Consider the following 16,114-nt stretch of genomic DNA (forward strand, 5'->3'; position numbering starts at 1 on the left):
ATGAATGTAGATAACATAATAAATGTCTGTTTAGCATTGTCGGCTCCTAGGAAGAAAAGGTTTTATAAATATTATTGCCAGTATTTAAGTATATTTGCTACCTGCCCTTTGTACAACATTCTTTACAATTCTTGAAGTGGCAAAAAATGGAGAACCTGGAAGGGACCTTAGAAGTCATCAGGTCTAACCCCCTAATCTTATATAGGGGAAAACTGAGACCCATCAAAGTTAAACCCAGAGTCACATGACTGGGGAGGCAGAATTGGAACCCAAGTCTTCTTGATTCCAACTCCAATGCCCTATCACCATGCTACCTCTCAAAAAGTAGGAAGCCACGCTACTATGCCAGTTATATTTTCCTGTACGAAAAAGGAAAATCAGAAATTCATCTTTGAAGAGTTACCCTACCACATCACTCATTAGGAACACCAGTTTGGAAGATTGCTGCACCTCATGTCTCCCACCCATCTCTTATCTTACTGTCGGAAATGTCCTCTAATAAATCTCTTTTTGGACACATAAATCTTGAGGCCAGGCTTTCTTCTTTTTCTCTCTCTAGTGCGAATGCTAGTTTAACATATAATCATTTTCCTCCTGGCCCTAATCCTAACTTCCTTTGGACTTCCATGCCCCTTCTACAGTTGACTGGCTCGTCCTGGAACTTCTCTCAGTGCCTGGGGCCTCCTCATCCTAGAATAGCCCATTCACCATGAAATCTCCCTTAGCAAGGTCCACCCTCATTCAGCTAATAATTCCTTCAAATCTCTTAAATAACTGATCTAATGGCTTTTTCTTAATCATTATGCTTCTTGACCTCTCTGCAGCATATGTTGATCACTTTTTTCTTTTCTGCATGCACTCTTCTGAGTTTTTGTGACACTGCCCTTTCATGGTTTTACTACTTTTGTCTCAATTTCCTTTGATTTCCTGAATTATCATCCATTTCATGCCCTCTTAACCATAAATGAGGGCAGCAGGGTGGTGCAGTGGATAGAGAGCACTGGGCCTCAAGTCAGGAACACGAGTTCAAATTCAGCCTCAGATACTTCCTAGCTCTGTGACCCTGGGCAAGTCACTTAACCCTGTTTACCTCAGTTTCCTCATCTGTAAATGCGCCGGAGAAGGAAATGACCAACCACTCCAGTGTCTTTGTCAAAAAAAACCCCAAGTGGGGTCATGAAGAATAGGACATGTCTGAAAAAGATGGAACAACAAAAGAGATAAGACCATATCTTTCCCTACTTTAATAAAGTCCGTTGGGCCCCTAATATCTTTAGGATCAAATGAAAACTCCTTTTTGACATTTAAAACTCATCATAGTCTGGCCTTCAACATACCTTTCCAGCCTTTTTGTACATTACTCCCTTTCATGCATGTTATTGCCCAGCCTTCCCACTGGGCTTTCTTACTTTTCCTTATACATAGTATTCCACCTCCCATCCCCATGCCTTTTCCGTGGCTGTCTTCCATACCTGGAATGTACTCATCTCTAGCTCTTAGAATCTCTAACTTCCTTCAAGGAATAGCTCAAGCATCAGCTTCCACATGAATCCCTTCACCTCCCTGTGGCACTCCCTCTCCACCCCTCCCCCTGCCCTGCCACTTTATATATGTACACAGTGTTTTCCTTGGGTAGGTTATAAGCTCCTTGAGGTCAGGCACTGTTTCACTTTTGTCTTTGTATCTCTAGCACTTAGCATATTTCATGCCACATAATAAATAATTTAATCAATATTTGTTGATTAAATGACTCATTAGCCCTCCTGAATATTTTTGGCCTTTTGGGGATATAGTTATAAACAAAAAAAGTGAAGATATTTATTTTCAGAATTACTTAAATTTTTAGAAGCTGGGGTTATGTCTGTTACTTGGCCCCTGAATTTTGCTAGCTGTCTTTTTCCTTTTTTTCTAGCATAGCTTTTAATAAGCCCTATCTTTAAAGGGAAATTCACTTTTATTCTGTTTTTAGAAACATAGGTTATATTTATAGTATGTTACCTAGAGATTGCCTTTTCTTAGGACTTTATATTTTCCCAGCAAGTGACATTTTCTGAATGAATTCAACATAGAACACTTTGACAAGTATTACCTTTTCAGTTGATCCTGTTATATGAGATTATGTACGTTTATAATTAGTAGAGCTTACTGATTCAACTAAAATGCTTTCCCCTGATGTATACTTATATGTTTTCTATTTTTAGGCAATAGTGGTTGAAAGTGCGAGTGTGCTGGTACATTGCTCTGACGGTTGGGACAGGACCTCTCAAGTTTGTTCCCTTGGTGCTCTCTTGTTGGATTCCTATTACAGAACGATCAAAGGATTCATGGTGAGGATTTATTTGACATTCAGTTTGAAGGTTTTCCAGTGTTAGCATAATCTATACAAAATGCTGTTTTGTGACTTTGTAAAATTAATTAAAAATGTACTGGAATATTCTTTTTGAATCTTTTAAAAGTACTATATTTTGAAAATAATTTTATACTAGGCTAGGTTAGAATTGCTTATAAAAGATAACATATTGCCATCTTTTAACAAATAAAAATGATTGAACCTGACAACAACTGACCTGAATTAAGGGAACTTTTTTTATCTAGTGATCTTCTATGCTTTGTTTCATGTCAGGAAGGTGAGATAAGATTGTAATAGTCCTGCTTTGCTTTGCCCTGGTCAGATCACACCATAAGTATTGTGTTCCATTTTGGGTTCTACCTTTTAGTATTTAAAGTGACAAGTTGAAAGACATCCACAGTACAATAGTAAGGATAGTTAAGGGCCGTGAGATCATGCCATATGAAAATTGGTTGAAGGAATTGGGTATATTTATCCTGGAGAAAAACAGAAGATTTAGAAGGGGATGAGATGAAAACTGCATTCAAGTATTTGAAGGACTGTCATGTGGAAGAGAAGTTGGGCTGTGTGGTTGGCCTAGAGAGCAGTACTAGAGAAATTTGTGGGAGCTGCAAAGAAGCAGATTTGGGATCACTTTCAAGGCAAACTTCCTAATTATTAGAAGTATCCAAAAGTGAAATGGGTTGCCCTAGGAGGCAGTGAGTTCCTTCTCTCTTGAGGAGTTCATTGGGAACCTAGATGACCAACTGTTGGGTATGGCATAGGGCAATTCTTGTTCAAGTATAAATGGATTGGATGGCTTCTGGGGTCTTTCACATCTCTGAGATTTTGTGCTTCTATAGATATGATTATAATTTTGAGTTATTTAAATATGAGCTGTTATTATTATGTGACATTGAAAGGTTTCTCTCTAAAAATACAGAGTGAGCCTCCCAACATCATTTGTGCTTGAGAATTCCAGAAGCCAAAGTTTCTTGGAGTAACGAGTTTGTGCCTGGTTAACCTGAAAGTTCTGTTATTTAGAGAGTTGTGGAGTAGAAAACTTGCGTTTGAGTCTTGGCTGTGCTGCTTGCCACCTTTGTGATTTGAATAAGTCTCTTAATGTCTCAATCTTACAATTTGCAACAGTAATATTTTTCAAAGTTCCCAGTCTGTCTTGCACAAGTAATTATAGAATCATAGAATCTGAGAGTTGGAGGGGACCTCAGCAGGGAAAGTAATAAGCATTAATTAAGTGCCTATATGTGCAGAACACTGTGCTAAATGCTTTATAAACAATTGGGTGCTATTATTATCCCCATTTTATAGGTGAGGAGACAGAGGCAGACAGAGATTAGGTGAGTTGCCCAAGGTCCCAACAGCTCGGAAGCATTTGAGAATGGATTTGAACTTTCTAGATACTCCCCTGATTATCAGTGTCTTTTCTGGCTCCCTCCCCAGCATTTTATCCACTACTCCACCCAGCTGCCCAGTCCTGAGCAGCTAATTTAGTGCAACCAGTGAATGGGAGCAAGCACTTACGGCATATCTGACAAGTGATTATGCAGTGTCTGCTTGAAGACCTTCAAGGAGGGAAACTCACCATTTCCTAAGGCAACCTATTTCACTTTAGAGGAGTTCTAATTGTGAGAAACTTTTCCTGACATTGAGTATAAATTGATCTTTTTGCAACTTCTACCTATTTACTTGTGCTTCCGCTTTCAGGTGCTAAACAGAACACATAAACCCTTCCTTGACATGACAGCACTTTAAATTATTTTTTTTTATTATTATTTTATTTTTTTCCAGTTACATATAAAAATTTTTTAATATTTGTTTTTTAAAATTTTCAGTTCCAAATTCTCTCTTTCCTTTTCTCCCTTCCCCCTCCCTGAGATGGCAAGCAATTTGATATAGGTTTTACGTGAGCAGTCATGCAAAACATTTCTATATTAGTCATGTGAAAAACACAGACAAAAAACAAACAAACACAAAAAAAAAATAAAATAAAAAATGGTATGCTTCAATCTGCATTCAGATTCCATCAGTTCTTTCTCTGGAGGTGGATTGTATTTTTCATCATAAGTCCTTTGAAATTATCTCCAATCACTGTATTGCTGAGAATAGCTAAGTCATTCAGTCGATCATCATATAATCCTGCTGTTAATGTGTACAATGTTCTCCCGGTTCTGCTCAGTTCACTTTGCATGAGATCAAGTAAGTCTTTCCAGGCTTTTCTGAAAGCATCCTGCTCATAATTTCTTATAGCACAATCATATACCATAACTTGTTCAGCCATTCCCCAGTTGATGGGCATCCTCTCGATTTCCAATTCTTTTCCACCACAGAAGGAGCTGCTATAAATATTTTTGTAGGTCTTTCACTCACACCTGTCCTGCTTCCCTTTTTAAAAAAAATCTCTTTGGGATACAGACCTAGTAATGCTAGGTCAAAGGTTATGCACCGTTTTATATCCTTTTGAACACAGTTCAAATTACTCACCAGAATAGTTGAATCAGTTCACAATTCCCAACTCTACCAACAGTGCAATAGTATCCCAATTTTCTCACACTCCCTCCAATATTTGCGGTTTTCCTTTTCGTCATTTAGCCAATCTGATAGGTGTGATATGGTACCCCAGAGTTGTTTTAATTTGTATTTCTCTAATCAATAATGATTTAGAGTATTTTTTCCTATGACTATAGAGAGCTTTGATTTCTTTGTCTGAAAACTGCAGTTCATGTCCTTTGACCATAGCACTTTAAATTCTTGAAGACAATCTCCATATCCCCCAAGTCTTTTTTTAATCTAGGCTAAACACCCCACATTCTGTCAACTGATCCTCATATGGCATAGGTTCAAGGCCCTTCACTGTCATGGTTGCCCTTTCTGGGTATTCCCCAGTTTATTGGTGTCCTTCTTAAAGCGTGGAGACCAGATCTGAGCATAGAAGTCCAGATGTGGTCTCTTGAGGGAAGAATTGAATTAGAGCATCAACTCTGTTATTTTAAGCTGTGCTACTCTTAGTGTAGCCAGGATCTTATTAGCTTCTTTGACTGATACATCACACTGCTAACATATTGAGTTTTCAGTCCATTAAAACTCCCAGATATTTTTCAGAACAATTACGTTCTAACCATTTCTCTTCCATCTTATACTTGAGAAGTTGGTTTTTTTCTACCCAAGGGTAAAAGCCTATTGAATTTCATCTTATTAGATTCAGCCCAATGCTAGCCTTTTGAGATCCTTTTGGATCCTGACTCTATCATCTGTCATACTCTGTCTCCTCCTCCACCCTCCAAACTTTGTGTTATCCACAAATTAGATGAACATGCCATCTGTACCTTTATCCAAATCACTGATAAAAATGGTGAACAGCCCAGGGCCAAGCCCAGATGCCTAAGGTATTCCTTAAAGCCCCACTGTGTTGACACTGAACCATTACCACCTACTCTTTGAGCCCTGCCATACAAACAGTTCTGAATCTGATTGTATTATCATCTAATCATTGTCTCTCCATCTTCTCCATAAGTATGGTATACTTTATCAAAAGCTTTGCTAAAATCTGTGTAAACTATATCCACACCATTATCTTCATCTATCAATTCAGTGTTACTGTCCAAAAAAGAAATGTGTTGAGTCTGGCACAGTTTATTATTGATAAAGCCATGTTGGTTCTTTGTAATTATCCACTTTCCTTTTTAGATGTTCACCGATCATGTCTTTAATAATATGTTCCAAAATTTTCCCATGTGATGATCAAAAAAGTTAGACATAGTTTCTGGGTAATTTAATCATTTTATTAATAAGGCTATTATGTTTTTAATAAAAGGATGGTCATTTGGCTGTCTCTCGTAGACCAAAGACAACCATAGCGATGGGGCTCACAGTTTATATATCGTTAGGTGTTCAATGAGGGGCTGAAAGTGACCCTTAGAGAAATTATCTCTTCTCAGATCTCCAGCAGCCTTGGGCTATCTAGACAAAAGGATCTATGTTCACTCAAGCTTGAGTAGAATGGGCTTCCCCCACCCTAAATTAAATTCCTTGGGAGGTTGGGTGGGGTCTGACCAAGATCAGAGTCAATGCAATCTCATTATCAGTAAAGTCCTTCAAGAAAACTCAGCTTTGAACAGGACTTTGGAAGAAGGGTGGGAGAGCTCTGAATCTCCCCAAATATTGGTTATTAATAATCATTTCTCTCAGGAAATCAAAAGTCATGCTCACTGGTTTATAATATACAGGTTCTATTCTCTTACCTTTTTTGAAAATTGGGACAATATGTGCATTTTTCCAGTCTTATGGTATTGCTCCCATTTTTCATAGTTTTCTAGATATCACTAACAGTTCATCAATCACAATGGCCAATTTTTTCAGAACCAGAGGATGTAGTATACCTGGGCCAAGTGACTTGAATTCGTCAAGGGAAGTTGGTTGTTCTCTTACAATCCTCATTCCTTATATTCTTTAAAACTATTTTAAACCCACCTACTCTGTGAATCCTCTGATAAAAATCACTTATTCATAATAGTTATAAAAACCCACTTCAATACAACTTTGTATAAACTTGGATTTGTGTTTCTTTATGTTCATTTTTTAACCTGAAAAATACCTTGAGCAGAGACTGCAACTTATTTTTATTTTGTAAAGCCTTTTTAGGGCTATAATCAATACAATAGGACCTCAGTAAGTTAGTCGATAGTGACATCTGGATTCATTTTTAAATTGTACTTCAGTTTAGCTGTTAAAATTATTTCTTAACAGTATTTTCTAAGCTGTCTTTGTTGTGTTAATGATGGGTGCTGTGTTATTAAAGATTAACAGGAAGCAGCTATCTTTCTTGTCAATATTTTTATAGTGTGTTAGATGAGGCTAACAAGATCTGTAAAATATAATATGGGGAAAGATAATATTATGGTTAGGAAAATACTAGAATTTGATGTTTTTTATAGCTATTAAGGAAAGATGTCTAATGCTATATTTAGGATAATGTGTTTTGATCATTCAGAGTAGATTGAAAGGCAGTTTTTTGAAATGATTTCGTAATTTATTTTTCTTCTAGGTTTTGATAGAGAAGGACTGGATCTCCTTTGGACATAAATTTTCAGATAGGTACAGAATAGTAAAATTTGTATAATTGACAACCTTAGCCTTTTAAAACTTTGTACAATTTATTTGGGCTGAATTGTGTCTAATGGCAGAGAGCATTAATATCTTGAAATATCAGTGCTATTATAAATTATATTATTATTTACATGAAAGCTAATATTTTTCCTACCAGAATAAATTGCTGTCAGGTATCTAGATGTATTTCTTTTAATGGCTAGTTGAATGATATGTAAATAAAAGTAATTCAGTTATTCAACACAAATTTTAGTGTTCAGTATTTGAATGCAGCAGACAGTTTGATCTGTTATTGTTGAAATGTATTTGTAAGGCTGGCTATTAAATGTATATACCTTATTACAAGTTAATTAATTCCAGTTCTCATATGTCAACAAAACAAAAAATGTTTGGACTTTTTTCATGTATGTAGTTTATACAATACTTAATTGATTAATTTCTTTCACATACATTTTAAAAACTTTTCGCTTTTGGGGACATATATAGGTGTGGCCATTTGGATGGTGACCCAAAGGAAGTTTCACCAGTGTTTACTCAGTTTTTGGAATGTGTGTGGCATTTGACAGAACAATTTCCACAAGCTTTTGAATACAATGAAGCATTTCTTCTTCAGATCCATGAGCATGTCCATTCATGCCAGTTTGGAAACTTCCTTGGGAATTGTCAAAAAGAAAGAGAAGATCTCAAGTAAGATTATGTATTTTAAATGGATTTTTTAAAAAAATTCTAACAAGCTGAGCACTATGTGAGGTAGTGAAAAGAGCCCTAGATTTGGATTTGTGAAGATCTGGTTTCAAGTTCTTTCTCTGTGGGACCAAGGGCAAGTTACTTAACTTCTCAACTCCCTGAGGCATCTTCTTTATAAACAAGTCACTGATCTTCATGAGTCAATAGGGTTTTCCTGCTGGAAGTTCTCTACATTGATGAAGTCCCTAGACTAGATTGGGGAAAAAAGAAATTTGATGAAACATTGAACTATTGGTTATTTTAAAGTATAAGGAAATAAGCACATTTCTCATAATTACAAATAAATAATTTTGTGGAAAAAAAAATAAAATTAGAAATGTTTGAAAATGTTTAGCCATTATAATAGTCACAGATTGGTTTAGGGTCACTCTGTGTAGAAATATGTAATTTTAGATCTGTCAGTTTATACAGTTTGATTCCTACATTTTTCACTTGAAAACAAGCACAGAAACCCTTATACTCCTATTTATTGGCAGAGTTTGAACTAGAAACTTGTCTTTTTAACTCACTTTTTTTACTCCTCTTCACTTAGAGGAGTTCTTTCTCACTCCTCTACCCTAATGTGCCACCTTGTGGAAACTTGTTTCTTCTCCAGTATAAATCCTCTGTTCTTAAACAGTTTTTTAGGTATAGTAAATTAACTAATGAAGTTGGTAGAACCTGAGAGTTACACAAAGAGGTCCCATGGAGGACTTTGAAAATCATACGGAAACATTTTTACCTCCATGTAAGCTGTGGGGAATGATTAGAAGTTTTTGAGTTGGGAAGTACCGTGATGAAAGAGTTTGAAGAAGGTTAGTCTGGCAGCAGTATGCTAGCATCTCCCCCTTTACACTCAGCACAGTGCTCCACATATAAAAAGTGTTGTGTCATTGTTAATTGAATGATTGGAAGAAAGGAGAGAAGAGAGTTTCCAATAAGCTAGCCAGGAATATCCTGCAGTAAATCTTGGTGTGAAATGACAAACGTTTATACTTAAGTTTGTGGCAGTGGGAATGGAGATTAAGGCAAAAGTTAAATATTTAAATAGAAATTGAACTATTTTAAAGAGGTAATTTATATTACTTGATGACAGATTGGATAATAGAGATCCAGAGGATAGAATCAGACAGAACTCCAGTATTTGTCATCTGCTGAGTTAGTTAAATCTCTGTCCTAGCCAGGGCTTAAGAGTGTTCTCATTTTTATTCAGTGCACTTAAGTCATATACATATAGGGTTTGCTTTGTACATATAATGAGCATAGAAGAAGAGTAAAAGGCATAAATCACAATGTTGAACCAAAATGAGAATTTGAATGGTGTGTTTTTTATCTACATTTGAGAACTTTTTCATTCTGTGATTATATTAAGGTTGAAAGAGAAGACTTACTCCTTGTGGCCCTTTCTTTTGGATGATCAAGAAAAGTACTTAAATCCTTTCTACAGTCCCAATTCTCAGAAATTTCCAGTACTGGAACCTAATACAGTGCCTTTCAACTTTAAGTAAGTACACATGCCTAAGCATCTACATATTCTTTTTCTATGAAGACGATTCATTAAAATAGTTGTGTTTTCTTTCCTTTGAGGTTTTGGAGAAATATGTACCATCAGTTTGATCGAACAATGCATCCTAGGCAGTCTGTACTTAAGCTGATTATGAACATGAATGATCAAAATAAACAACTGGAAAAAGAAATTAAAGAACTAGAATCTGTGAGTATTCAGAAATACACACTGTTAGAACTATTAAGTTCAGTTCTTTATTCTTGTAATCAATCATTGCAGAAAGTCTTTTGAGTCAGTAACATTACCACAAACCAACCTCCATTTCTTTTCTTTAAAGAAAGTAGTTTGTATCATTTATATAATTATTTCATCTTTTGTGCCTTCTGTAATCCAAAAGGAGAAAGTAGATTGTTAAAATCAGAAAAAAAATAAATAGGACTTTTGGAGAAAATTTGGTTGACCTACCACTCACCAAGGAGTACTTTTCCCAGACAGTATCCCTAGGAGACCATCTCACATAGATTAGTCTGTATACCAATCTTAAAATTTTTTTCCCAGAGGGTGATGCCACAGTGGGAGTTAATGACTCTCAGGGTGAGGGTGTCAAAAGATAGCAAAAGGGAAAATGTCAGTATTACAGAGGGTGAGTCTAGGGAGGAATTCAAGCCATTGAAAAGCACTATTTATCTTCTGAGGAATATTTTTTACTCTTCCTTCTTTCCACTCTAAGGAAAGTTCAAAGAATTATAAAATTTTAATTGGAAGGGATCCCACTGGCCAACTATTCCAGTCTCTCTGAATATATATATATACACACACATATATATGTGTGTGTGTGTATATATATATGTGTATACATACACACATACTATATATGTGTGTGTGTATGTGTGTGTGTGTATATATGTATGTATGTATGTATGTATGTATGTATATCTTAAAAAAATCATCCACTCATATTGGCTCTATTTAAAGACCTCTAATGAAGAGGAACCCACTATCTCCAAAGGCAGTTCATCCCGTCTTTGACTGGTTCCAAGTATTTCAGGAACTTTTTCATGACAACAGGCCAAAATTTGCCTCCTAGCAGCGTCCATCCATTTTTCCTTGTTTTGCTTTGTGGTGCCAAATAAAAAAATCCAATCCCTCATTCACATGACAGCAGATACTTGGAAGTAACTAATATGTCCCCTATCAGTTTTCTTTAGGCTAAACATCCCCAGTTCCTTCAGCTTTTTCTATATGACACAGATTCTAGGCTCTCTACCATTCTGATTTCTCTCCTCTGAACATTCTCCAATTTATCAATTTCCTTCTTAAGCTGTGTCACCTAGCACTGACTATAGTCCCAGTTTGGTATATCATGGCAGAGTTCAGAGGGACTATCACTTCCTTATTTCTGGAAACTAGACTTTTCTTAATGCAGCCCTGAAGCATATTAACTTTTTTTTTTTTGTTGCTGCCACATATCACTGTTGAATCATTGGACTTGGTGTCCATTAAAATCCTAGGATCTCTTTCAGACAGACTATTGTCTAATCTTGCCCATCCTGGGACTTGTGAAGGTGATTTTTTTTTTTAACCCAAGAATAAGAAGTTATATCTCTTCCTATTGAATTTAATCTTATTGGATTCAACCCAGTGCTCTAGTCTGTCATGATCTGTTTGGATCCTGACTCTCTCATAGAATGTGTTAACTCTCCCTCACAGCTTTATATTGTCTGAAAATTTGATGAGTGTGTCATCTCTTTAAGTTGTAGATAAAAATGTTGTACAACACATGTTGAGTTCTGATCCCTTGTCGACTCAACTAGAGATTTCCTGCCAAAGTGACACTGAACCATTAATGGCTATTCTTTAAAATCAGACAGTAAACCAAGTCTAAATTTATCTAATTATATTATCATCTAGCCCGTCCCTCTCCATGTTTGCTACAAGAATAGTATATGCTTTGTAAAATGATTTGCTGTCAGAATTTTGTCAGGAATCAGTCGAATTTGTTGGCCTCCAGTTTGGTTTTTGGTTTTTGTTTTTTTTTTGGAGGGGGGCAGGGCAGGCCAAGGCAATTTTGGTTAAGTCACTTGCCCAGAGTCACACAGGTAGTAAGTGTCAAGTGACTGGTTGGACACTGTATTTGAACTCAGGTCCTCCTGACTCCAGGGCTGGTGCTCTATCCACTGCACCACCTAGCTGCCCCTGGCCTCAAGCTTGAAGACTTTTAAATCCATCATATGAACATAGCAAACACTAGTAGGGAAGATCATAAATTGTATCTTTATATACATTAAGGATAATTTAGATAGGCATATTTATGAAGATTCTCACGTCTGTTTTGTAACATGTCCAACTTCCTTCAAAGTACGCTTGGGTGTTAGCTCCTACCTTAGGCTTTTTTCTAATCCTTATTCTCTTGCTCTTAAACTATATTGTATGGACTTACTCAGTGTATATGTTGTGTCACCCTAGTAGAACATAAGCTCTTTGAGGGGCAGGACTGTTTTGTTTTTGTCTTTGTATTCCTAGTGTCTGGCACTTAGTACGTGTTTATCGAGTTAAATCACATAAGAGTTGTGGATTTGGGATGAATATTCTATATTTTGCACCATCAGATATTTGTTGGAACAAGTGTTAGAAATTACCTTTTATGTTGTAGTTCATAACTAAGTTGACTGAAATTAGACCACAACCAACTTTTGTATTTTCTTTTATTGTTTTTTACATAAGAAATATCAATCAATGAACAGGTGTTTATTAATTAAGCACTTACTATTTGTCAGACACTGCTGGCTGCTGAGGATACAACTATGAGAATGAAACAGTCTTCTACTGTTAAGAAGCTTGTTTTCTAACAAGGAAACAAGAATATATATAATAAATATACATATGTATTTATATACATATAAAGAGACTAAGTAGTTAAGGGCAGTAGCAGTTGGAAAAATCAGGAAAAATTTCATAGAGAATATTTTATTATGTAATAAATATCTTAATTTCTGTGTTGTAAATTTTTTCCCCAAAAAAATCAGGTATGAGAAATATAAGAATCTACAACGCATAGGAAGAGAGGCATACTTTTCAGGGTAATTGATGTGTATCTGCATCATATGTGAGGGTAAAATTGATTTCCTTCGTGTCCTGTCCAGCTAAATTGATTTAAAAAAAAAACTTTAAAACTGTAACTTAATGAAAATGTGTTTAAACAACTGATATTTATAACCACTTCTTATTTATTTAAATGTATTTTTATTAAGGTTAATAAAGGTTTTAAATTTAATAATAAATACATAAACTTAAAAGGCTCTTGGTAACAGTAATTTTTCAAATTTGGATTTATTTTAGAAAATCAAACACCAGAAAAACAGGCAAAGTGATACGGTTCTCACCAAGGAATCTTTGCGCTCTATCCATCCTGACTGTCCAGCCCTCAAACCTTCCCTGTGTTTTAAGAAGGAGCAGACCCTGTTACCTGTGAATGATGCTATTCGAACTATAGAGGGCAGCAACACAGCAGACAATCGCTATAGTGAATATGCAGAAGAGTTTTCCAAAACTGAACCTGCAGTTGTCAATTTGGAATATGGAGTAGCAAGGATGACCTGTTAATTATCACAGTGAAATGTATTTCTTTTTGGACAGACTGAAATACAAGAGATGGATTATTGTAAGGAAGGTCTGTGCTGCATGACCAAAAGCTAATTTATCTAATGTTAGGTTTTAGAGTAGAACAGCATGCAAATAGCTCTCTTGAGGGGAGTCAGTCTGATTTCATTTTTAGGAAAGGATGACATTTGTGATAAAAAGAAATGAGTAGTATTTGGGAGATATTAATAAAAATGCAATTTGCACTGTAGCCTTGAAAATTGATGTTAGTTTATGATGTACATGTTCATTATAGCTAGATGATCCTATATTCCTATGAACATGAAGAACCTTAATTTTAACTGGGGAAAAAAATCAAAAAAATGATCTTTTATTTACTCTACAACTGAAGTAACACATGTACTTGTCCATAAAAATAGATTCCTACAGAATTTGTCAAATATTAATGTTTAATGCTGAAGTGCCATGTTAAATATTCTGAACAGGGCCTTAATACAAGTTTTTAACTTTGGCTTCTCCTTTAATTTTTATAGCTAAAACATATACTATTTTGGGGGAGTGGGGGGCAATGGGAGCATTGTTTTGTTCTTAAGAAGTTTCATGTGAATATAGAATATTCTAAGAGTCTCATGGTCTAAGCAGTTTAAGAATTACAAATGTGTTAAATCTAAAATTAGTAAAATTTAAAGATTCTTCCATTTCTCTTATTTTATGTATTACCACTTTAGAACATTTACATGTTATAATATAGATTACTGGTTTCACGTGCATGTGCCAGGATATTTAAGCCTGTGGCTTGTATATATCAATTATTGCATTTCATGAATTATCAGCTTGCTGTGGTGAATTTTCTTCCTTTGGTAACAATGTGTTAGGTATAAACAGCAAAACAATAAAAACAATGCCCTATAATACTTTTTCTTCTTTAAAGAAATAATGAAAAGCACATTATAGAATTTCATTGAAGAAAGGCCTTATCCCTCAATGTTCTGCTGTTCTTACTTTGTCTAAGCTTCAAGTTAAAACAAAAACTTTTAACAACAAAACAAGAGGTACAGGCAGCTTAGGTTTTTGCTTAAAAACATGATTTTCAAAAAGTAATTCACTTGTGTATAGAATATTTTTCCTTCTCTTTTTAATGAGGAGAGGGAGAACAGTAGGAAAAGACTTTAATAACAACAGATTTTGAAAGGTTTGTTTGGTAAGTTTTGTAAGAGCTCATTTATAGCTAAAACAAAATTCTCCTTTATTCTCCCCTATTCCTAGCCTTTACATGCTTCATATCATCACTGTATGTTTCCCAAGTAGAAGGGAAAAGCAGTTTTCAAAACTTTACTACTAACAAATGGTGGAGGTATAAGCACAAAAATTAGGATCTGGTTATGGTTCTTATAGTATGTACCTTGTCATGATGTGGAAAAAATAGTTTGAGTTATCTGTCCACTATTACAGATTTATTTCACCCCTCCAAGAAAGCAAGATCACATATAATTGCCAATCTTAACTCATTAAGATGCTCAACTTCAGAGTAACATGAGTGGCACAATTTAAGATTGAGGGGTGTTAGAAAAGCTGTATAGGAAACCTCATGCATTCTCCTACTCCTGAATCTGTCTGAGTTTTGACCTTTCAGAAACATCTAAGTTTTTCAGAAGGAAAAAAAGCCTTATTTTATAGGAGAGTTTATTATGTAATCCCTAAATGTCTTTCCAGAGCACATTACATAATAAGAAGAGTACTGCTTTATAAACACTAGCAAAAAATACTGCACGTTCAGTTTGTCTGTTAGCAGTCAGTCTCCTCTCCCTTCCAACTCTATGCATTAGGACAGGGAGCATAGTCATTTTTGTATCCATTAACAAAGGGAAACTTTGGTGCCTTGTTACTTGCTGGTTTGGGTATTGAAATCTTCAATGGCAAATTTCTTGTATTCATTTTACTGGCTTATTATTTTAATCTTTAAACAGTATATACACAAAAAATCACTTAGCATTCACAGTGTCCTACAAAGTACATGTTGGTAAAAATGAGGTTGTGTATATGTCTTGTAAAGTTATCTTTACATTCCATATGTATGGAAATCATAACATGTATATTATTTCATATATATTATGTAGAGTTAATTAAATGTATAGGTTCTATTTTGAAATCTTTTCTTTTTTAATAAAAGTGCCAGTCAGCGCCATTCCCTTTTCCCCATGTTATGTTAACGTAAGAAACAAAAGAGCCAATTAAAGAATCAGGAAGAGCTGGTTCTCTGTTCAAATTCTCTTCACCTTTATTGATTATAATGGTGTACATGGATTTTAGCACTATTAATTTTTTCATTTATTAGTATGTACTTGTTAACAAAAAAATCATTTAAAAATATCCTAAGTAGGCATGCAGATTATTCTTTATTGGAGAGAAAAATTGGGTAAAGAAGGAAAGTAATTTGCAGCTGATAAAATTCGTAAAGACTATCGGATTGTTTTCATGATAACCATGTCACTTTTTGATGCTGCAAACAGAATTTCATTATATTCTTTATCCTTTTCAGTTTGGGAAGATAAAGTTTGCATGAAACCAGGAATGCAGTTATTCTCATCCAGTGTAAGATCTGATAGTATGTATGCAAAGGAAAACAACTGTAGAGAAAAATATCTGTCATCTTTGTCTATGGAGATTTGAAGAGGGGTATCTTGGTAGGGGATGCAAAATAGGGGAAAGATATCAGTAGCTTAGAAAGTGACACGGGGACAGGGAGAGTTCATTCTTAGTTGACAGGTTCTGAAATAGACCATGAAATTGATTTGTAACCTAATCTTTCAGATAACTAAAAGACTTCC

The 16,114-nt window shown here is 35.2% G+C and overlaps 1 protein-coding gene across 1 annotated transcript in view; it reads left to right on the forward strand.

Annotated features, from left to right (window-relative positions):
- MTMR6 (myotubularin related protein 6) overlaps positions 1–15,534 on the forward strand; it is a 53,287-nt gene extending 37,753 nt beyond the window's left edge. The window contains exons 9-14 of the mRNA XM_027835247.1: positions 2,202–2,327; positions 7,392–7,441; positions 7,940–8,140; positions 9,552–9,683; positions 9,767–9,893; positions 13,026–15,534. Of these exons, the coding sequence (XP_027691048.1) occupies positions 2,202–2,327; positions 7,392–7,441; positions 7,940–8,140; positions 9,552–9,683; positions 9,767–9,893; positions 13,026–13,289 (900 nt within the window). The 3' untranslated portion in view covers positions 13,290–15,534. The remainder of the gene's footprint in view (positions 1–2,201; positions 2,328–7,391; positions 7,442–7,939; positions 8,141–9,551; positions 9,684–9,766; positions 9,894–13,025) is intronic.
- Positions 15,535–16,114: the final 580 nt, after the last annotated feature.

Source organism: Vombatus ursinus, unplaced genomic scaffold (assembly GCF_900497805.2).
Source record: "Vombatus ursinus unplaced genomic scaffold, bare-nosed wombat genome assembly UNPS02014813.1, whole genome shotgun sequence".
Classification (NCBI taxonomy): Eukaryota; Metazoa; Chordata; class Mammalia; order Diprotodontia; family Vombatidae; genus Vombatus; species Vombatus ursinus.